Here is a 23,333-nt window from a genome sequence, read left to right as displayed (position 1 = left end):
CTTTCTCCCAGGACACAGCTTGCAGACTGCCACTGTGTCGTGCTGTTATTTTTCTTACAAAGTTTAGGAGGAAAGAGAACTTCTTGAATGCATGGTTTTAACAAAAGCAGGGACATGAAAGGCTTAAAATGCCATTTAAAAATCAGGGTGGGCAGGTTTCTTTGTTGGATAACTGTTTACACCTGGCCAGCTCTCCTCACCTCTTACCTTTCCGGCTCCAGAAGGAGATGGACTCCTGCTGCAGAGACTGGACGAGTTTCCTTCTGAAGCTCCTGATGCTTCACGGAGCTGGGTTTTTGAGCTGCTTGAGCAAGAAGGGAGATAGGACGTGCATTCCTGCTGGGTCCTCAGCTCTGGACGTGTGAGCTGTGGCCCCAACTCCCCTGAGTCTGACTGACTTAAGAGCGAAGCGGGAAGACCAAGCAGAGTGTGACAGTCCCTTTAACAAAGGTCCCATGGGGGACCAGCTCTCCTGGCAGACGGCTCATCACCAAAGGCTCAGTGTGTGTGAACGCACGGCAGTTTCGGGATGCCGGGCTGTGCGGGCCATTCTTTCCTTTTCTCCCTCATGTGTATTTTCTGCACAGACATGTACTCGTAGTAAAATAAGAGAAAAAAAGGTATTTGAAAAATAGAAGTAAACAAATTATAGCTTTTATTTTTGTGGAAACTCAATAAGAAACATTATATAGGCATTTAGAAAAAGACTTCAGAGGCAAAACTTTTGAGGGGCATGTTTTTATTATAAATGTAATATGTTTGATTAATGAAAAATCACAATGAAGTACCGAGAAAATGTTTGTCAATATAAAAGTTTTAGCAGCATTTCCATAGTTTCAGGCTCTAGCATTAGTCACACTTCCTCCCGCTATCGAAAAAGAAGACGCCAGTGGAGCTCCAGCAGAACATCGTGCTGTTCCACTTAGTGAAGGCCTCAAGGAAGTCAAGTCCAGTGTATTGTCTAACAGCTCAGCCCTCCCCACTCCTGAGCTTCCAGAATGTCAGAGCACTTGCCTCCGAGTCTGAGGTTAGAGGTCCATCCTTCAGGCTGCAGGGGAGGAGGGGGCGGAAATTCAAACTGGATTTGATATGTAGTGCTCGGTCACACGTCCTCGCCGCTGTACCTTCTCTACACTGACAACAACGAAGGGCCAAGATCTGGCACGGGGCAGCAGTGGCAGCGTGGTGGCGGGGAGGGGGACCGGAAGTGGGATGTGCACACACGCGGGGGGCTGGTGCCTCACCATACACCCTGCTCCAGGGCAGCTCAGAGCATGGTGGTCCTGCCGCATCCCAGGCTAATGGTAGGATTAGTGAGAAGGGGAGACAAACAGTATGAAAATATAATACTGGCAAACTATTCCCCTGCTTCTTTGGTACTTTCCAAACTTCTCTGATCAAAAAAGGATAAGGGAAGCACACCATTAAAAAATTACAGTTTTAAGTATTTACAGAAGCAATTATGATATATTACATAATCAATACACAGTATATGAACAAATTCTTCAGTGAAAGCACTTGTGAACTCCTGTTCCAGTATTCAGTAGCACACTGACACACATACACCTTCCCAAATGGGTATCATCCATCCTGTATCTCACTTACGTTACAGTATATTACATGGGAAAAAAATACCATTTTCCAATCTACACTTTCCTTTTCAAAGGTTCTTAAAATTTGCCACTGAAATCAGTATGTACAAAGATTTGCTGAATATCGACTTCTAGGCAAGTGTCTCCACTCCCATTTCGAGTACGTCTGAAATAGCACTACCTATTATTCTATGTATACCATATATATTTAATATATAAGTAACCGCACCATGTTATGTCACCACGATACCAGTTTAGTGCACATGATTATGTACAGTAGTCAAGTTAGCTCTGGAGGACGACTACACCTAGGTGGACGGTGTGGTTTGGAACATCACAGAGGGTCGTGGAGGCGCTGGCGGGAGACAGCACGCAGCGCCCACACGCAGCCCGGCCCATCCCTTGTTTACCGGCTGGAAGAGGACCGGTCACACGAACGGAAGGATCCCGTACACGAGCACAGCCATGACAGCAGCACTGAAGAGCCCTGCTACAGGCACGGTCACGAACCAGGCCACAAAGATGTTCCGGAAGAGGCGCCAGTCCACGGCCTTCCGCGAGCGAATCCAGCCCACGGCCACCACCGAACCGACCTGGAGGGGCACAGGCGTTTCAGAGTCAAACCAGAGGCGAGACACAGTCTACACACTCGACCGATGTTAACTGGCTAATCTCAGAAATAAACTACATCACAGGATTCCCAATTCTTTCCCCTAAATTGGGTAAAAGCTTTTAAAAATACTTTTTAGATTTTAGGTACAATTATTTTAGGATTATTCCATTCAGAATTCAGGTTCTGATGCACTTTTCCACCTGTATTCTGCTCTATTTGAGCGGAAGCTTAGCCAACCAAATGTTTTCTATTCCCCCTGCACCTTATCAACTAGCGATGACCGCCCTCGTTTTAAAGATTCCCCAGGCATGATACTGCTTATTACAGTATGTGAACCTGCTATAAGTACACAAGGAAATGGCGATAAAGTATCCTTCTCCTGGAATAACAGCATCATAAAATGTTGGAGCTGGAGACCTCTGCAAATATCTAATCCATCTAATCCCCGTGGCTCAGTCTGCAGAGAATAAAACATTTCCAGAGGGTTTGGGGCATGAGGAGATTTGTAAATCACGGCAGGTTGAGAACTAGAGCTGAGGCCTCGTGATCTTAAACTGGTTTTCTCCACTATCTCCAACTGCCTTGCAGTCCTTGTACTTCAGCTGATTAAAAAATTAACTAAATGGGCTTCCCTGGTGGCGCAGTGGTTGAGAGTCCACCTGCCGATGCAGGGGACACGGGTTCATGCCCCAGTCCGGGAAGATCCCACATGCCGTGGAGCGGCTGGGCCACTGAGCCTGTGCATCCGGAGCCTGTGCTCCGCAACGGGAGAGGCCACAACAGTGAGAGGCCCACGTACCACACACACACACAAAATTTAATTAATTAACTAAATGGAGCATAAATATAATTGGATCTGTCAATCATGCCTCACAAAATGATAGAGATACTTGAAAATCAGAATGTTAACCTGGATTAAGATATTCTTCTGTACACTCGCAGTTCGTTTTGTGATTTGTTGAAAATGTACAAGGGAAAACCCCACAATTTTAAGTATCTAAAAATGGAAATCATAAGAAAGTACAAATCCTGTAGCATCTCACGCCTCACTCAGGCTCTGGTGAAGCTCAGAGACATGCCCTTGACGGTGCCCTTGGCCACTGGGAGGTGGCCCCTGAAGATGTCCAGGAAACAGGCTTCGTCTCTACTGACCCACAAATACTTCAGTCAGAAGGGGCCAATGAGGTTCAAAGAGCAACTGGGGTCTCTTCTGGGGTCAACAGAAAAAATAAAATCCAACACTTGTTTATGGAAGCAAACTGGAACACCAAAACCAGCAGCATATTTAAAGGCAGTTAATCTGACATTTTGACAACCCAAGCCGTGATTAACCAGCGATTCCATACATCTCCAGGTAGCAATGAACAACCCATCGAAGGGGCATCAAAATGATCATTCTACGTAAACCCTTTGTCTATAACCAGTGTACTGCACGCACCTGATTATCCTGCTTAGCAGTTCCTAGCACACGCCAGCCAACTGAGACGTTTCTACTGCAAAAGGACTAGCTAGGTTCTTCTGGTCCTCGAATACGGTCAAATCCACTAACACTAGTTTCCAAGATTAGACTCTCCTTGTTACCATCCTTCCAGGGCCTGTCCCTTTTCAGCGCACTTCAGCTCGGCTCACACACAGAGAACGTGCTCAAGTTTCAAGGTTATCTCCGCCCTCTTCCTTTGTTAAAACACTTTTCTTAAAAAAGCATAAAAGTAATATAATCGTATTATAGCAAGTTTAGGTAAGAGGAGTGGACAATTACCCACTACTAGTGGGTTGCCCCAAAACACCACTATTGTCATGTTTATATATTCCTTTCTACTATTTTTTATAAATATACCTTTATTTGTAAACAATAGGGTACATTACTATTTCCTTTCTTTAAGAAAATAAGCATCTTCCCATAGTGCTCACAGACTTCCTGAGTATCATGTAAAATGGTACACCCTATAGGTGGATGTACCTTTATTTAAACATTTCCAATTTGCCTCTAATTTTTCCCTATTAGAAATAATTTCATGATTAATATACTCATTCATATAGCTTATATTTAGGTTTTAAAAAATAATATTCCCTGAAATGGATTATTAGTTACAGGGGGCATCTTAAAAATATCTTGAAATAATGTGGAAACTTAGAGAAAATCTGCAAGAACTCTCATACACCCCTTATGTACAAGGGCATCCCTAATCTGTGAATTTCAGCACACTATAACAATCCTGTGAATTGTTCTCTTTTTGCTAATCAATCAACAAAACATGTGTTACTGTTGCTTTTATTTGCATATCTTTAATTACTACTAAGGCTGAACTTTATTTATATACCAATTTTACTCCCTCTAGTCTTTAGATATAAAAATTGTCCTTTCCATAAAGATGCAAAACATGACACCAAAATATAAAACATGGGAGGTGGGGGAGGAGTAAAAAAACGTAGAGCTCTTAGAATGTGTTGGAACTTCAATGACTATCAGTTTAAAACAAGTAGATATAGGTTGATGTATATGAACTACATGACAACCACAAATCAAACTTATAACAGATGCACAAAAAGCAAAGAGAAAGGAACTCAAGCATAACACTAAGGAAAAGCATCAAACTATAAGGGAAGAGACTAAAAGAGGAAGAAAAGAACAAATGAACTACAAAAACAACCAGAAAACAAATAAAGTGGCAATAAGTACATACCTATCAATGATCACTTTAAACATAAATGGACTAAATGCTTCAATCAAAAGACACAGGGTGGCTGAATAGATTAAAAAACAAGACCCATCTATATGCTGCCTACAAGAGACTCACTTCAGAGCTAAAGACACCCATAGACTGAAACTGAAGGGATGAAAAAAGGTATTCCATGCAAATGGAAATGAAAAGAAAGCTGGGGTAGCAATACTCATATCAGACAAAATAGACTTTAAAACACAGTCTATAACAAAAGATAACAAAGGGCATTATATAATGATAAGAGGGTCAATCCAAGAAGAGGATATAACATTTAGAGACATATGCACCTAATGTAGGAACACTTAAATATATAAAGAAAATATTAACAGACATAAAGGGAGAAACTGACAATAATACAATAACAGTGGGGGACTTTAATTCCCCACTTACATCAATGGATAGATTGATCATCCAGACAAAAATTAGAAAGGAAACACTGGTCTTAAATGAACATTAGATCAGATGATCATCTACAGAACATTCCATCCAAAACCTGCAGTATATACATTCTTTTTAAGTGCACGTGGAACTTTCTCCAGGATGGATCACACAAAACTAGTCTCAATAAATTTAAGAAGATTAAAATTATATCAAGCATCTTTTTCAACCACAACAGTATGAAACTAGAAATCAATTACAGGAAAAAAAATGGAAAAAAACACAAAACAACAAAAGACTAAACAACCTGCTACTGAAAAACCAATGGGTCAATGAAGAAATCAAAGAGGAAATAAAAAGATACCTTGACAGATAAATGAAAGTGAAAACACAACTGTCCAAAATCTGTGGAATGAAGCAAAAGTAGTTCTAAGAGGGAAGTTTATAGTGATACAGGCTTACCTCAAGAAACAAGAAAAATCTCAAATAAACAACCTAACTTTCCATCTAAAGGAATTAGAAAAGGAAGAACAAAGCCCAAAGTAGCAGAAATAAGGAATAATAAAGATCAGAGAGGGAATAGAGACAAAAAAAAAAAAAAAAAATAGAAAAGATCAGTGAAATCAGAGATGTTTTTCTTCCAAAAAAAAACCTGACAAACCTTTATCCAGACTCATGATAAAAACAGAGAGGGCACAAATAAACAAAATTAGAAATGAAAGAGAAGTTGCAACCAATATCAAACAAGCATAAGAGACAACTACAAACAGTTATATGCCAACAAACTGGACAACTTAGAAGAAATGGATAAATTCCCAGGCACATACAATCTTCTAAGACTGAGTCAGGAATAAAAGATCTGAACAGACCAATAACTAGTTTTGAAACTGAATCCGTAATCAAAAGACTCCCAATAAACAGAAGTCCAGGACCAGATGGCTTGACAGAGGAATTCTACCAAACATTTAAATAATTAATACCTGTCCTTCTCAAACTATTCCAAAAAATCGAAGAGGAGAGAACACTTCCAAACCCGTTTTACGAGGCCAGTATTACCCGGATATCAAAACCAGAAAAAGATGCTACAAAAAAGGAAAATTACAGGACAATATCCTTGATAAACACAGATGCAAAACTCAACAAAACATTAGCAAACTGAATTCAACAATACATAAAAAAGATAATACACCATGATCAAGTGGGATTTATTCCTGGGATGCAAGGGTAGTTTAATGTCCACAAATTAATCAACATGATACACCTCATTAACAAAATGAAGGATAAAAATCACATGATCACCTCAATAGATGCAGAAAAAGCATTTAACAAAATTCCACATCCTTCTATGATAAAAAAATCTCAACAAAGTTGGTATGGAGGGAACATATCTCAACATAATAAAGGCATTTATGATAAACCCACAGCTAACATCATACTCAATGGTGAAAAACTGAAAGCTTTTCCTCTAAGATCAGGAACAAGACAAGGATGTTCACTCTCATCACTTCTATTTAACATCGTATTGGAAACCCCAGCCACAGCAATCAAATAAAAAGAGAGAGAGAGAGAAATAAAAGACATCCAATTGGAAAGGAAGAAGTAAAACTGTCACTGTTTGCAGATGACATGATCCTATATTTAGAAAACCCTAAAGACTTCACCAAAAAACTGTTAGAACTAATAAATGAGTTCAGTAAAGTTGCAAGATACAAGAGTAATATAAATAAATCTGTTGGATTTCCATACACTAATAATGAACTATCAGAAAGAGAAACTAAGAAGACAATCCCATTTATAGTCAAACCACAAAGGATAAAATACCTGTGAGTAAATTTAACCAAGCAGGTGAAAGATCTGTGCGCTGAACACTAGAAGACACTGATGAAGGAAACTGGAGACAATACAAATAAATGGAAAGATATCTTGTGTTCATGGACTGGAAGAATAATATTGTTAAAATGTCAACACTACCCAAAGCAATCTACAGATTTAATGCAAAGCCTATCAAAATACCCATGACATTTTTCACAGAACTAGAACAAACAGTCCTAAAATTTTTGTGGAACCACAAAAGATCCTGGATAGCCAAAGCCATCTTGAGAAAAGAGAACAAAGCTGGAGGTATCATGCTCCTTGACTTCAGACTACACTATAAAGCTACAGTAATCAAAACAGTATGTTACTGCACAAGAACAGACAAACAGTTCAAGGGAACAGAAAAGAGAGCCCAGAAATAAACTCGCACACTTACGGTCAATTAATCTATGACAAAGGAGGCAAGAATATACAATGGGGAAAAAACAATCTCTTCAATAAGTGGTGCTGGGAAAACTGGACAGCTACATGTAAAATAATGAAATTAGAACATCTTCTCACACCATATACAAAAACTCAAAATGGGTTAAAGACCTAAATGCAAGACATGACGCCATAAAACTCCTAGAAGAAAACAAAGGCAGTATGGTCTTTGACATTGGTCTTAGCAATATTTTTTGGATACGTCTCCTCAGGCAAGGGAAACAAAAGCAAAAATAAACAAACAGGACCTAATCAAACTAAAAAGCTTTTGCACAGTGAATGAAACCATCAACAAAATGAAAAGGCAACCTACTTAATGGGAGAAGATATTTGCAAATGATATGTCCAATAAGGGGGGAATATCCAAATATATAAACAATTCATACAACTCAATATAAAAAAAGAAACAACCTGATTAAAAAATGGGCAGAGGACCTAAATAGGCATTTTTTCAAAAAGATGTATAGATGGCCAGCAGGCACATGAAAAGCTGCTTGACGTCACTCATCATTGGGGAAATGCAAATCAAAACCACAATGAGACATCACCTCACACCTGTCAGAATGGCTATCAACAAAAAGACCACAAATAACAAATGTTGGCAAGGATGTGGAGAAAAGGGAACCCTGGTACACTGTTGGTGGAAATGTAAACTGGTGCAGCTACTCTGGAAACCAGTATGGCGGTTCCTTAAAAAATTGGAAATAGAACTACTATATAATCCAGCAATTCCATTCATGGGTATTTCTCCGAAGAAAATGAAAACACTAACTTGAAAAGATATGTGCACCCAATATTCACAGCAACGTTATTTACATACAAGAGCCATGACATGGAAGCAACGTAAGTGTCCATCAACAGATGAATGGATAAAGGAGAAGTACTGTGGCACAAGGGAATATTACTCAGCCATAAAAAGGAATGAAACGCTGCCATGTGCAACAACATGGATGAATCTGGAGGGTATTATGCTGTGTGACATAAGTCAGAGAGACACAAATACTGTATGCTTTTACTTATATGTGGAATGTAAAAAATAAGACAAATAAATATAACAAAACAGAAAGAGACTCACAGAATCAGAGAACAAACTAGTGGTTACCAGAAGGGACAGGGGTGGGGAGAAGGGTAAGAGATGAAGGGGATGAAAAGGTACAAACCACTAGGTATAAAATAAATAAGTTATAAGGGTATAATATACAGCACAGGGAATATAATCAATATTTTATAATAACTTTGTATGGAGTATCATCTATAAAAATATCAAATTACTATGTTGTACACCTGGAACTACTATATTGTAAGTCAACTATAATTCAATTTAATAAACACCAGCTAAAATAACATCATGATAACATAAAAAAGTCTCTTCATGTATTTTGCCCATTTACATATTGGAATCTAAATGTGTCTCTTATTTGTTTATGTGGTGTTTAAATAAATTTTTTTTTTTTTTTTTTTTGCGGTATGCGGGCCTCTCACTGTTGTGGCCTCTCCCATTGTGGGATGCGCAGGCTCAGCGGCCATGGCTCACGGGCCCAGCCGCTCCACGGCATGTGGGATCTTCCCGGACCGGGGCACGAACCCGTGTCCCCTGCATCGGCAGGCGGACTCTCAACCACTGCGCCACCAGGGAAGCCCTAAATAAATATTAACTCTGACATTTAATGCAAATACTTTCTCAATCAGTATTTTGCTTTCACTTTTAAGTTTCTAATTTCATGCAATATAATACGCTACGCTTTTCTTCTGTGATTTATCCTTAGCTTGAATATTTGATAAATTCTCATTTATTTTAAATTTTCTAAAATAAAATTCTATTTTATTCTAAATTTTAAAATAGTTTAAAAACATCAAACCATCAGACATATGTTCACGTATTTTGAGAACTGTGGGTCTGCTTTTATTTTTCTAGGGTGATAGCCAGTTACTCAACTTCAATTATTAGTTAAAATTTTCCTGCCCCGAACTATATGCTCATATATACTAGGTTCTATCTCTGGTCTATCTACTTTTTTATACAAGTATCTAATTTTTTATTATTGTGGTAAAATACATAATGCAAAATTTATCATTTTAACAATTTTTAAGTATACAATTTAGTGGCACATAGATCCTCATTGTTTGGCAGCCATCACCACCATTTATCTGCAGAACTTTTTTGTCATCCCAAACTGGAACTCTCTGCCCATCAGCCCTCCTTCTCCCCACCCTCCTGCCTCCTGTTTCCTTATAGCAGACTTCCTATCTGCTGAGGCTACTCCCTCTTCATCGCTTTTCTCTGTAGATCATTTTATATTCTTGCTAATTTAACCCACCAAATTAACTTTAGCCTTATTTTGGAAAGTTATGCGAAAAATTTGGTTGGGCTAGTGTTTGAGGACTTTCCCACCCAATGACACAGTGTGTCTCACATTCAGGTTTTCTTTTACCTCTGAGCAAAGCTTTGTGCCTTTTTCATGTACATCATTCACTTTACTAGGGTTTTCAAATGTCTTTTTGGCATGTATTTCAACAGATGACCGTACGTTGTTTTCTAATGGATCGCTGAGCCGTGTGTTATTGAAGACGTCTGTAAACACCCATCTGTTGAGCCCTGTGAGGGGCCAGCCCTGCACAGGCACCAGCCCTGCCCTGTTCGGAGCCTGCATTCTGATCATCCAGATCAATGTGGTCCTGCTGAAATTTTCTTTCATGATATTGTTGATGTCATTTACTAGCATCTTAAAGTTTTAAAATCAACATTCATATGTAAACACAGCTTTCATTGTTTGTGATGTTTTTAATCAGGTTTCGGTATTAGGGTTATTCAGTATATGTTTTATAGACCAAACTGGAGAGTTTCCTGTTTTATTTTGTTTTTTTCTCCTACATTATGGAAAGTTCATATAATGTGAGAATTATCTATTCTTTTAAGATGGAAAAGATTAGCCAGTGAATCCGTCTACAACTGGAGTCAGCAGTGGCCTCCTCCTTTTTGCCTTTTCAGGTGAGAAGAATTGTTTTTGGAGAACTTCCTTAATTTCTTCCTATTGCTCTGGTCAGTGTTTCCACTTTTTTTCTACTTTTTGTGTCACATTTATTTGACATGTATATTTTTGCAAAAAATAATTCATTTTACAGAGGTTTTCAAATCCTTAGCATACAGCTATATGGTTTTATATTTTAAAATTCTCTCCCAAATCTGTTATGATGACTTTCTTCTTTCTAACTTAATTCCCCTCCCTTCCTTTTCTAAGAATTTGATGTTATTTTGTTAGTAAACACTTTCCTCTCCCCTTCTCCTTCACTAGTTTTGTTTTAAAATTTATTTTGCTTTTATATCCTTCTTGCTGTTTCCTGAGAATTTTTATTGTTCTGAACTTTTTATAAAATACTAATCTGGATGTTTGGTTCTTTTATTTTCCCTTTGCTCAATTAAAGCATGTAAATATATGAATTTTTATCTGAGCATAAGTTTGCTATGTATACACACACGGACACACAATTTGTTTTTTTCTCTTTTCCAAGAAATCTATGATTATAATTTTTAAACTCCTTGATTCAACTGTTACTTAAAAAGAGCATTTTAAAATGTCCAAGGGGATACTTCCTTTTTTCAACATATATTTTTAGTTTAATTTATTTGGGATTAGAGATTGTGTAGAATATCTGTTCTTATTTTATAAATTTAGTTGTGATTTTTATCATGGTCTTCTGAATTTATGACTAATTTTTATAAACGTTTCATGATACTTGACAAGAAGGCATAAAAATTTGATATATATTTATTAATTATACTGCTATAAATCAAATCCATTATATTCCTAAGTACTTCTGTCTTCTTCATTTGTCACAGACTTAGACACATTAATTTCTGAGCTCTAACAGCTTTTGCCTTATGTTTTTAGTTGTTATGTTATTTGGATCACAAGGGGCCCAGAGTCCCATGTCTTCACTACTGATGAGGTCTTTTGTTGATATAAGGTGGTATTCTTTGCTGCGTTCCGACTTGCTTCTTAATAAGTTGAGTGTGTTTCCAGATTAAGTCCACCACCAGGCACTAACAGCAACAGAATTACTGAGAAGTAGGGGAACCAGACAGCGTCGATATTACGAGTCATCTAAGGTAGCCCTTTCATCTCCAGATTAGAAACTGAAACCTAGAGGCTAGTGGCCCTATTTGTACTTATTTTTTAAATTGAAGTATAGTTGATTTACAATGTTGTATTAGTTTCGGGTGTACAGTAAAATTATTCAGCCATATATATATATATATATTTTCAGATTCTTTTCCATTATAGGTTATTACAAGATATTGAGTATAGTTCCCTGTGCTATACAGTAAGTCCTCGTTGTTTATCTATTTTACATATAGCAGTGTGTATCTGTTAATCCCATACCCCTAATTTATCCCTCTTCCTCCGTTACCCCTTTGGTAACCATAAGTTTGTTTTTTATGTCTGTGAGTCTGTTCCTGATTTGTAAATGAGATCATTTGTATCATTTTTTAGATTCCACATATAAGTGATATCATACGGCATTTGTCTTTCTCTGTCTGACTTACTTCACTGAGTATGATCATTTCTAGATCCATCCATGTTGCTGCAAATGGCATGATTTCATTCTTTTTTTATAAGCCTTTCACATTTAGCGGTGCTTGTTTACAGACACACTGGTTGGAGTTTTCAGGCTGTGTGTAAATGGAGAGCCCATCACTGTCTTGGTCACTGCGGTACCCTTGGTGCCCAGAGTGGGAATAAACAAGCTTTTCAGGAATGACAGGAATCTATGAACCTAGGAAAATCTGCAAGCCGCTTTTGCTTTGTTGAAGTTGTTGGTGGGTATATTTGTATACAGGGGGCCCATTGGAGATATTTTAGAATTCCTCCAGGTACTGGGCAGCCCTGGGTTACAAGGCCTGGGTTCCAGCCCTGGCCCACCCCGGGGGTCCTTGGGTAACTCCCTGAAACTCGCGGGGCCTGTTTCCTCTTCCTTCATCTTTAAGGTTCCTTGTGGCTCCAACAGCCCAGGTACTAGACAAGGAATTCCCTCTCCCACTGAGTTCTAGAGCACATGACAGTGGTTAATATCATCCGGAATTCACTCGAAGGCAATTGAGTCACTTCGGCCACCTTATATTAGAAAAAAGAACTGAAACAACCGTGTCTTACGATTCCATGGAAACGATTTCTGCCTACTTCTGTCCCCCTGTCAAATCCTGGGCCCCTGGGCCTACAAACACGGTTCGTGGACGCACAACCTCAATGCAAAACCCACTGTGGAAACAACGAGAGAACCAGGGCATGTGGAAGGAGGGCAAGCTCCCGCCGGGCACGCGTGGAGCGGCCAGGTCTGCGGGACGGGAGGCGATCCGAACCGCTGCCGGCGGTAAGGGCCGGGATTTGCCCCCGGGACACCCCGCCGTGACTCTTCCACTGACCGCGTGCCGAGCGCTGCCCGAGCTCCCCTCGGCCCCGGGTGACCGGGCAGGACGCGCGGGCGCCGGCCTACCTTGCAGTGCGTGGTGCTGACGGGCAGCCCGACGTTGGAGGCGGTGACCACGGTGAACGCTGAGGCCAGCTCGATGGTGAAGCCGCTGCGGAGAAGACAGGGGATGCGTCACGGGCGCCGCCGGTGGCTCGCCGGCCCTGGGTGCCCAGGCCTCACCAGGACGCTCCTTGGGTGGACTGCGTCCCACGGCATCAGCAGAACCAGGGACTGCGGCATGGCGGCAACATGGCACCAACGCTTGGCATGAGGCTGCTTGCGGCCCTAAGGAGCCTCGTTTTCCCGGTATGTTTCCAAAAACCACACCCTGTAGGAGCTGGGTCAGAAATTCCTGCTGAGCCGAAGACGGTGAATTGTCATGTCTAAAGTGGCGCAGGGAAACTACGCTCTCATTTTTAAAATGTGTACGTATCATAAAGGAGTGAATTTTTTCTCAGATCACTAATTTTTCTTCAAATCAATCTTGTAAGAGAATCATTCATTAAAATGACTTTCAAGGGGGAAAAGATCTCTTACAATAGGTAGTTCCAAGTTTTATCTGTATTTGGAAAGTTCTCCTGTGAATTTGTTATTTAACCAATAGCTCTAAAGCAGTGGTCCCCAACCTTTTTGGCACCAGGGTCCGGTTTGGTGGAAGACAATTTTTCCACAGGGGGATGGTTCAGGCGGTAATGCGAGCCAGGGGGAGCCATGGGGAGCCACGGGGAGCGGCAGATGAAGCTTCACTGGCTGGCTCACCCTCGCCCGCCACTCACCTCTTGCTGTGTGGCCTGGTCCCTAACAGGCCACGGACCGCTGCCGGTCTGTGGACCAGGGGTTGGGAACCCCTGCTCTAGAGGATACACACTAGAAGGACCATAGGAAACAACGTGGGAGTCTCCAAACCCCACCCCAGGGCATGGGCACCCCGCCTGCCGGCTTAGCCCAGGAAGCAAAGGAAGGATGTAGAGTAAACCTTGAAGGGCAGCAGCGGACAGCTGCCTGCAGCCAGCAGGTGGAGCTGGTGAGCAGAGGATTTTCGGGAAAGGCAGGCCCAAGAGCCCTTTTCTCCCTCCTCGCCTGCTCTCTGGACCTCAGGCGGGGTAAGGGCAGTGGGAGTGTGGGAGGGGAACAGGGTGCGGGTGTGGCTGCAGGTGGATTCGCTTTTTCTCTTCCCCTCCTGCTTCTCCCTCCATTCCCATCCCTCCCACTCCCACCCTCATCTTGTGCCACCGCTGAGCAGTGCATGAGGGACGGGTGAGGATGGCGCACGGGGAGCCCGCTGCAGACCCGGCTGTGCAGAGAGCCGCGCTGGGACGTCCAGACACACCCACTCCGCGCCGCCCCGGCGGCTTACCTGGACGGCGTGATGGGGGTGAGGTCCTTCCCCATGGTCTGGATCACTCTTCTCCCCCAAACCCAGAGGCCTGTACAAATTCCAACCCCTCCGTAAAACAGCAGCCAGACGGGAGTCACTGCTTCTTGTAGGACCGCACCTTGTTCATAAATCAGCCACAGAGCTACCAGGGGACCAATGGCATTACTGGGAGGAAAAAAGAGGTTAATTGTACAAACATCGTACATGCATACAGATGACGCTGTACATGACATGCAGGGACTTCTCTTCTTGAGAACAGCCCATCTGTCGCATTTGGGGCTTGCCTATGTAATCTACAGGTGATAAAAATGATTTAGTAACTTGCTTGGTTGTGGTTTAAAAAAACAGAAAGTTTACCATCTTGACTATTTTTAAGTGTACAGTTCAGTAGTGTGAAGGATATTCACACTGTTGTGACACAGGCCTCCAGAACTTTTCATTGTGGAAATCTGAAACTCTGTACTCATTAAATAAGAATTCCCTTTGCCCCTGTCCCACCCCCGGTAACAACCGTTTAACTTCATCTCTGAGTTGGAGTAGCTCTGCGAGGTTTCTCCTTAAGTGCAAGTGTATGGTATTTGTCTTTTTGTGGCTAGTTTATTTCACTTAGCATAATGCCTTCAAGATTCATCCATGTTGTAGCATATAACAGAATTTCCGTCCTTTTTTTTTTTTTTTTTGCGGTACACGGGCCTCTCACTGTTGTGGCCTCTCCCGTTGCGGAGCACGGGCTCCGGATGCGCAGGCTCAGCAGCCATGGCTCACGGGCCCAGGCGCTCCGCGGCATGTGGGATCTTCCCGGACCGGGGCACGAACCCGCGTCCCCTGCATCAGCAGGCGGACTCTCAACCACTGCGCCACCAGGGAAGCTCCTCCATCCTTTTTAAGGTGGAATATTCCACTGTGTGTGTATGTGTATACATACGCACACACACATACACACACACACACACACACACACACACACACACACACACACACATCTTGTTTAGCCGTTCATCTGTTGATGGACACTGGGGTTGCCTCCACGTCTTGGCTATTGTGAATAGTGCTGCTGTGAACACGGGTGTGAAAATGTCTCTTTGAGACCCTGCTTTCCATTCTTTTGGGTATATGCCCAGTAGTGGGATTGCTGGGTCATATGGTAATTCTATTTTTAATTTTTTGAGGAATCTTCAGACTTTTCCACAGTGGTTACACCATTTTATATTCCCACCAACAGTGCACAAGAGTTCCAATTTCTCACATCCTTGCCAACACTTATTTTGTTTTTAGAGTAGCCATCTTAATGGTTGTGTGATTTGTTAATTTTTTTTTTTTTCTGGCTGTGTTGGGTCTTTGTTGCTGTGCACGGGTTTTCCCTAGTTGCGGTGAGTGGGGGCTACTCTTTGCTGCAGTGTGTGGGCTTCTCATTGCGGTGGCTTTCCTTGTTGCGGAGCATGGGCTCTAGGCGCATGGGCTTCAATAGTTGCAGCACACAGGCTCAGAAGTTGCGGCACGCGGGCCCTAGAGTGCGCAGGCTTCAGTAGTTGTGGCATGTGGGCTCTAGGGCACACAGGCTTCAGTAGCCGTGGCACGTAGGCTCAGTAGTTGTGGCTCACGGGCTCTAGAACACAGGCTCAGTAGTTGTGGTGCAAGGGCTTAGTTGCTCTGCGGCATGTAGGATCTTCCCGGACCAGGGATCGAACCCATGTCCCCTGCATTGGCAGGCGGATTCTTAACCACTGCACCACCGAGGAAGTCCCTAATTTTTTTAAAGTACTGAAAAATCACAAGAAGTGGATACAAATTCTTTTTTTTCTTCCTTTCTTTCTCTATTTCTTTCCATTTTCACTGCCAGCACAGCTACTAACATTAGCTACCAATGTGGGGCAGCTGTGCCAGCCTCCACACTATGGGATCACAAACATTATTGCTAATCATTAGTTCTCAGGCCCACCCCTTAAACTGGCTATTGTCACTCCCATTTTACTGATGAGAAAACTGATGCCAAAGTCATGTCCCTAGCAGGAAGCAGAACTGGGATGTGAGCTGAGGACTCACTCAGGTGCTCACCCCTCCCCCAGGCCCCCTCTCGTCACTCAGGCCCTTGGCAGGCAGGCACTGACTTTCCTGGGGGGTGCCACAGCTTTTTTTCTTTTTTAAATTAAGACTTTATTTCTTTAGAGCAGTTGAAGATTCATAGCAAAACTGAGGGGAAGGTACAGAGGTTTCCCATATACCCTCTGGTCCACACATGCATAGCCTCCCATCATCAACATCCCCACGAGAGTGGAACATTTGTTACAACCGATGATCCCATACTGACACATCAGAATCATCTGAAGCCCATCGTTTACAGTAGCGTTCACTCTTGGTGGTGTACATTCTATGGGTTTAGACAAATGTATAATAAATGACATGTATCCATCATTAGGGTATCATACAGAGAATTTTCACTGCCCTAAAAATCCTCTGTGCTCTACCTATTCATCCCTCCTTCCCACCCCAACCCCGGATCTTCTGTCTCCATAGTTTTGCCTTTTCCAGAAAGTCATATAGTTGGAACCATACAGTATGCAGCTTTTCATACTGGCTTCTTTCATTCAGTAATATGCATTTAAGGTTCCTGCATGTAATTTCATGGCTTGATAACTCATTTTAGTGCTGAATAGCATTGTGTAAATGTACCAGTTTTTATCAATCCACCTACTGAAGGACATCTTGGTTGCTATGTTTTGGCAATTTTGCATAAAGCTGCTATAAACATCCATGTACAGGTTTTTGTGTGGATATAAGCTTATCAGGATAAATACCAAGGAGCACGACTACTGGATGGTACAATAAGAGTATGCTTAGTTTTGTAAGAAACTGTCCCACTGTCTTCCAAAGCAGCTGTACCATTTTGTATTCTCACCAGAAATGAATGAGAGTTCCTGTTTCTTCACATCCTTGCCAGCACTTGGTGTTGTCAGCTCAGTTGACCGTCATATTTATGTGGGTCTATTTCTGGGCTCTCTATTCTGTTTCATTGATTTATCTGTCTGTTCTTTCACCAATACCATACTGTCTTGTTACTGCAGCTTTACTAGCAAGCTTGAATTCGGGTAGTATCAGTCCTTCAAGTTTGTTCTCCTTCAATTTTGCATTGGCTATTCTGGTTTTTTTGCCTCTCCATATAAACTTTAGAATCAGTTTATCAGTATCCACAAAATAACTTTCTGAGGTTTTGATTGGGATTGCATTGAATCTATAGATCAAGATGTGAAGAACGGACATCTTGGCAATATTGATTCTTCTTATCCTTGAACATGGAAAATCTCTCCATTTATTCCATTCTTTGATTTCATCCATCAGTTTTACAGTTTTCCGCATATAGATCCTGTACACATTTTGTTAGATGTATCCCTAAGTATTTCAAGGTGCCAGTGTACATGGTACTATTGTGTTTTTGAATTTCAAACTCCACCTGTTCTCTGCTAATATGTAGGAAGTGATTGATTTTTGTATATTAACCTGTATCCTGCGTCCTTGTTATAATTGCTTATTAGTTCCAGGAGTTTTTTTTTTTTTTGGTCAGTTCTTTCAGATTTTCTACATAGATGGTCATGTCATCTTCAAACAAAGACAGTTTTATTTCTTCTTTCCTAATCTGTATACGTTTATCTCCCTTTCTTGTCCTAGTGCATTAGCTAGAACTTTCAGTACAGTTTTGAAAAGCAGTGCTGAAAGGGGACATCTATGCCTTGTTCCTGATCTTAGTGGAAAAGCTTTGAGTTTCTCACCATTAAGTATGATATTAGCTGTAGTTTTTTTGTATTTTTTATCAAGTTGAGGAGTTCCCCTCTATTCCTAGTTTACTAAGAGTTTTTATCACGAATAGGTATTGGATTTTGTTAAATGCTTTCTTCTGCATCTATTGATATGATCATGTGACTTTTTCTTTTTAGCCTATTGACATGATGGATTACATTAACTAATTTTCGAATGTTGAACCAGTCTTGCATACCTCAGAGAAAGCTCATTGGTCATGCTGCATAATTCTCTTTATACATTGTTGGATTCAATTTGCTAATCGTTTGTTGAGTTTTTTCTTCAGCGAAGTTCATAAGAAACACAGGTCTATAGTTTTCTTATAATGTCTTTCACTGGTTTTGGTACTAGGGTAATGCTGGCCTTACAGAATGAGTTAGGAAGTATTCCTTTTGCTTCTATCCTCTGAAAGAAATTTGTAGACAAGTATAATTTCTTCCTTAGATATTTGGCAGAATTCATCAGTGAACCTATCTGGGCCTGGTGCTTTCTGTTTTGAAAGGTTATTAATTATTGATTCAATGTCCTTAATAGATATAGGCCCATCAGATAGTCTATTTCTTCTTGTGTGAGTTTGGGCAGTTCTGTCTTTCAACGAATTGGTCCATTTCACCTAGGTTATCAAATTGGTTATTCATAGTATTCCTTTTATAGTATTTTGTAGTATTATCCTTTTAATGTCCATAGGATCTATAGTGATGTCCCTCTTCCCTTTCTGATATTAGTAATTTGTGGTCTCTCTTTTTCTCTGAGTTAGCCTGGCTAGAAGCTTATCAACTTCATTAATATTTTCAAAGAATCAGCTTTTTGTTTCATTGATTTTCTCTATTAGTTTCCTGACTTCAATTTCATTTATTTCTGCTCTAATTCTTATTATTTGTTTACTTCTGCTTACCTTGGATTTAATTTGCTCTTCTTTTCCTATTTTTCTAGGCTGGAAACTTAGATTGATTTTATTATTATTTATATTATTATTTATTATTTACTGATTTTATATCTTCCTTCTTTCCTAATATATGAATTCAATGCAATTTGAACCAGTCTTGCATACCTCAGAGAAAGCTCACTTGGTCATGCTGGATAATTCTCATTATACATTGTTGGATTCAATTTGCTAATAGTTTGTTGATCCACCTGCCAACGCAGGGGACACAGGTTCAATCCCTGGTCCAGGAAGATCCCACATGCGACGGTGCAACTAAGCCCACGCACCACAACTCCTGAGCCTGCACTCTAGAGCCCACGAGCCACAACTACTGAAGCCCGCGTGCTGCAACTACTGAAGCCCACATGCCTAGAGCCCATGCTCTGCAACAAGAGAAGCCACCGTAATGAGAAGCCCGTTTACTGCAACGGGAGTAGCCCCCGCTCGCCACAACTAGAGAAAGTCCGTGTGCAGCAATTCAATTCAATTTTCTTCTAAGCACTGTTTTTGCTGCTTCCCACAAATTTTGATGTGCTTTCATTTTCATTTAGTTCAAATATTTGAAAATTCCTCTTGATATTCCTTCTTTGATCCAAGTGTTATTTAGAAGTGTGTTGTTTTTTGTTTTTGTTTTTGTTTTTGCGGTACGCGGGCCTCTCCCGTTGCGGAGCACAGGCCCCGGACGCGCAGGCTCCGCGGCCATGGCTCACGGGCCCAGCTGCTCCGCAGCATGTGGGATCTTCCCGGACCGGGGCACGAACCCGTGTCCCCTGCATCGGCAGGTGGACTCTCAACCACTGCACCACCAGGGAAGCCCTGTTACAGTGTTTTGATCTCCAGTGTTCTTTTTGGTTCTTTCTTAGGATTTCCTTCTCTCTGCTCACCTTGCTCACCTAATGGATGCCTACTTTATCCATCAGAGACCTCAGCCTATGAATCGTAGCTGTTTTCAATTCCTCATCTGATAATTCCAACATCCCAGCCATGTCTGGTTCTGAATTTTGCTCTGTCTCTTCCAATTGTGTTTTTTGCCTTTTGGTATGCCTTGTAAATTTTTCTTGATAACCAGACATGATCTCCTGGGTAGAAGGAACTGCTGTAAATAGGCCTTTAGTGATGTGGTGGGAGGTCTGGGGATGGAGAAGCCTTCTGTAGTCCTTTGATGAGGTCTCGGTCTCTCAGTGAGCCTGTCCCTCTGGACTGTGAACTTCACAAGTGTTTCTCAGTTTCTGCTTCCCCCTTAAGTGGGACAGGATGGCTCGAAGTGGGTGCTTCCCTTCGCCCAAGTGGAAGGCGAGGGAAGTGTGGAGTGTATTTCCCCTCCCCAGGTCAGTTAGGCTGTGGTAATTCCCCTGCAGGCGGGGCTCTGGTGACCTGGTTTCCCCTGGGAGCGGGCCTGGTTAAGCACACAGTTGCTCTCTTCTGTCAAATGCTTTCCCTCCCCCGACAGGAGCAGGAGGGGATTTCTCTTCCCTGATATTCACTGTGGGGACCTGGTACAGCTCTTGGACGTAAAACTCACAATATCATGGGGTCCCCCTACCATGGGTCCCCTGGAGCCTAACTCTCTACTTGTCCCCCCCTGAACCTCCAGGGTCCATCATTCCAGTCCAGGTTTCCCTGGTTCCATGGCAGCTTCCACTCCTGAGTCACTCTTCCAGGACTGTCTGTCCCTCCAGTCTTGGGGGCAGTGGTTTGTCCTGTGTCCTCCTCTCCTTTCTGGATCCAAGAAGAGTTGTTGATTTTTCAGTCCATTCGGTTTTCTCCTGTTGTTAGGGTAGAGTGACAACTTCCAGGCTCCCTATGGGCTTTCAACAGCCTCTGTAGCTCTCAGCCCACCCTCCACTCTGCAGACTGAGTCACAGAGAGCCAGCTCCCAAGCCCGCTTCTCTCCAGCTGTGTGACTCTGGGCAAGAAAGTCACATTTCTGAGCTTCAGATTCCCTGTCTTTGAAGGACACCACTTAGGACTGCAAAGGACTGCTCTGAGGAGGGTTAGGGTAAGTTACAAGTGGTTCAGCTCTGAGCCCTGGTACAGACTTGGTAACTTCTTCCTGAACGAACAGAAGCCCCCTCTTCACATCACACTATTATTTCTAAAACCTTGCTTTCATCAGACCATATCCCTGCTCAAAAGCCTCAAAAGCAGCCCCCAAACTGCAAACAGTTGCTCTAAACTCTGGTCACCTATAGCAGCTACCACCTAGACTCTTCCTCTGGCCTTTAAATGCTGTTTTGAGGTGTTCTGTTACTTTTCTACGTGTATGTCTTTCTTGTTTCCTTAACTGGAATTTAAACTCCTAAAGGACAGGGACCCAATTCATAACACTTTGACAGTACCAGGCTTTCAATAGAGAATTTGTGGATAAAGAGGAGGAAGTGGGCTGGTGGGGGAGGGCAGAAAAAAAATTATTAAGAGGAGACAGAACATGGTGCCCCCAATTAAATAACATGGCGACCCCTAGATGACACTGAGCAGAACATAAGATGTCCAGGCCTCTTCTCTGGCACAAAGACTTCTTTTAAAAAGAACAGAAACGCTGGTGCACGTGGGTAGACAGTGTAAAACAGAGTCATATAACTGAGCAAAAACACAAAAGCAGCAACGGCATGTTTTCCTGATTTGGACAGAAACATTAGCCTGTGTGATAACTATAATAATAGTAAGAGTGAAAATGTAGGAATATTGATTATGGGAGAGCACTGTCTTGAGCTTGTTATATAAAGCAACTCACTTAATCTTCACAGAAATCCCATGTGGTTGGTACTAGCTTTACTCCCACTTCACAGATTGGGACACTGAGGCTTTGGGAAATTCAGTGACTGGTCCGGAGCTGCCCAGCCAGTGAGAGGGGGGTAGAGACTACACATTCGGGGCTTCCACGACCCGCCGACCTGAGCGTCTCCACGCTCTTGCTTGTGGCTCTTCCCGGAACCCCACCCCCACCCCCAAGGCATGTCCTGCCTCGGGCCCTCGCATCTGCTGTCCCCTCTTCCGGAATGTTCTCCTACAGACGAGCACACGGCTGCGCCCTCAGCCCCTGCAGGTGTCACTCGGCGAGCCCTCCTGACCCGAGCAGCCGTCCAACACGGCAGCCCTCCAGGGGTCCCACACCCCTTTCTACTCTTCTCTTCCCTTTAACGCGTGTCACCGTCTGGCACACTACAGGAGCTACTTATTCACAGGTGACCCTTGAACAACTCGGCGGAAATCCAGGTACTGCTCTCTCTGACTCAACCCCTCTCTGGCTCAAACCCCACGTCTTCTGATAACGCGTGTTGTGATCTCCGATCCAACACAAACCTTCCCCCACACCTAGTTCATTTAAAGATCCGTGCAGTGAAGATGCGGGTGCTACACTCGTGGGGGAAAAGCCCATGTCGGTGGACCCGGGCAGTGCAGACCCGCGAGGTTCCAGGGTGGCTGTGTGTCTGCCGTGCGCCTCCCCCCCGCCCCGCCCGCGTGCCCTGGGCACTGACCTCACGTCGTTGCCGCCGTGCGCGAAGGAGCCGAAGCAGGCGGTGAGGACCTGCAGGAAGTGGAAGAGCAGGTGGACCTCGGCCGAGTCCTTCTCCTCCTTCTCGTCGTCCGCCGCGTCATCGCGTGGCGGCTCGGGCTCGGCCAGCGGGGTGGCCAGGCGCACCTCCACGCCGCCCTCCTCGGCCTCGATCTCGGCCTCTGCCACGGCGTTGCAGTAGCTGGAGTAGCTGTCGTAGCGCAGCCGCCGGCGGGAGTAGGCCACGGCGTCGGCCACCAGCTTCTCGCTGTCCTCGGGCGCGGGCGCGTCGCCGCGGCGCGTGGCCAGGCCGGGCAGCCCGCAGATGGCCGCCGTGTAGCACGTGTAGCTGTTGTTGCGCCGCAGCAGCCGCGGGGCCCCGTCCGGCGCCGGCCGCTCGTCGCGGATGCGGTGCAGCAGGTCCTTGTAGAGACCCGAGTCCTTGTGCACCGTGTGATACACGTGGCCGTCGCCGCGCGCTGGGCCGTCGAAGCCGAAGGTCCCGTTAGACACGGGCGACTTGGCGCCGTGTGTCATGGACAGCGCCCGGCCTGCAGGGGGACAAGGGGACAGACTGAGAGCCGAGGTCATCTGGGGAAGGCGGGGTAGCGGATGCTTTTGCTTTTTCCCACGTGCTCCATTTTCTAACTTGACTATGAAGGCCCTGCA

General features: G+C 43.2%; 1 protein-coding gene across 9 annotated transcripts in view; it reads right to left on the bottom strand.

Moving 5' to 3' along the window:
- Positions 1-269: 269 nt before the first annotated feature.
- The window catches only part of SLC20A2 (solute carrier family 20 member 2), a 105,781-nt gene continuing 82,717 nt past the window's right edge, over positions 270-23,333 (bottom strand). For 8 of the 9 annotated variants that reach the window (XM_060001461.1, XM_060001468.1, XM_060001463.1 and 5 more), the window contains 4 exons: positions 22,648-23,215; positions 14,431-14,616; positions 13,098-13,182; positions 270-2,185 (listed from right to left, as the gene is read on the bottom strand). In XM_060001461.1, coding sequence (XP_059857444.1) covers positions 2,021-2,185; positions 13,098-13,182; positions 14,431-14,616; positions 22,648-23,215 — 1,004 coding nt within the window. In that variant the 3' untranslated portion in view covers positions 270-2,020. The remainder of the gene's footprint in view (positions 2,186-13,097; positions 13,183-14,430; positions 14,617-22,647; positions 23,216-23,333) is intronic. The other variant, XM_060001469.1, reaches the window with a different exon arrangement.

The sequence above is a fragment of the Delphinus delphis genome, chromosome 21 (genome assembly GCF_949987515.2).
Source record: "Delphinus delphis chromosome 21, mDelDel1.2, whole genome shotgun sequence".
Classification (NCBI taxonomy): domain Eukaryota; kingdom Metazoa; phylum Chordata; class Mammalia; order Artiodactyla; family Delphinidae; genus Delphinus; species Delphinus delphis.
Note: the sequence above shows the minus strand (reverse complement) of the source record. Positions and strands in the feature narration are given on the sequence as shown.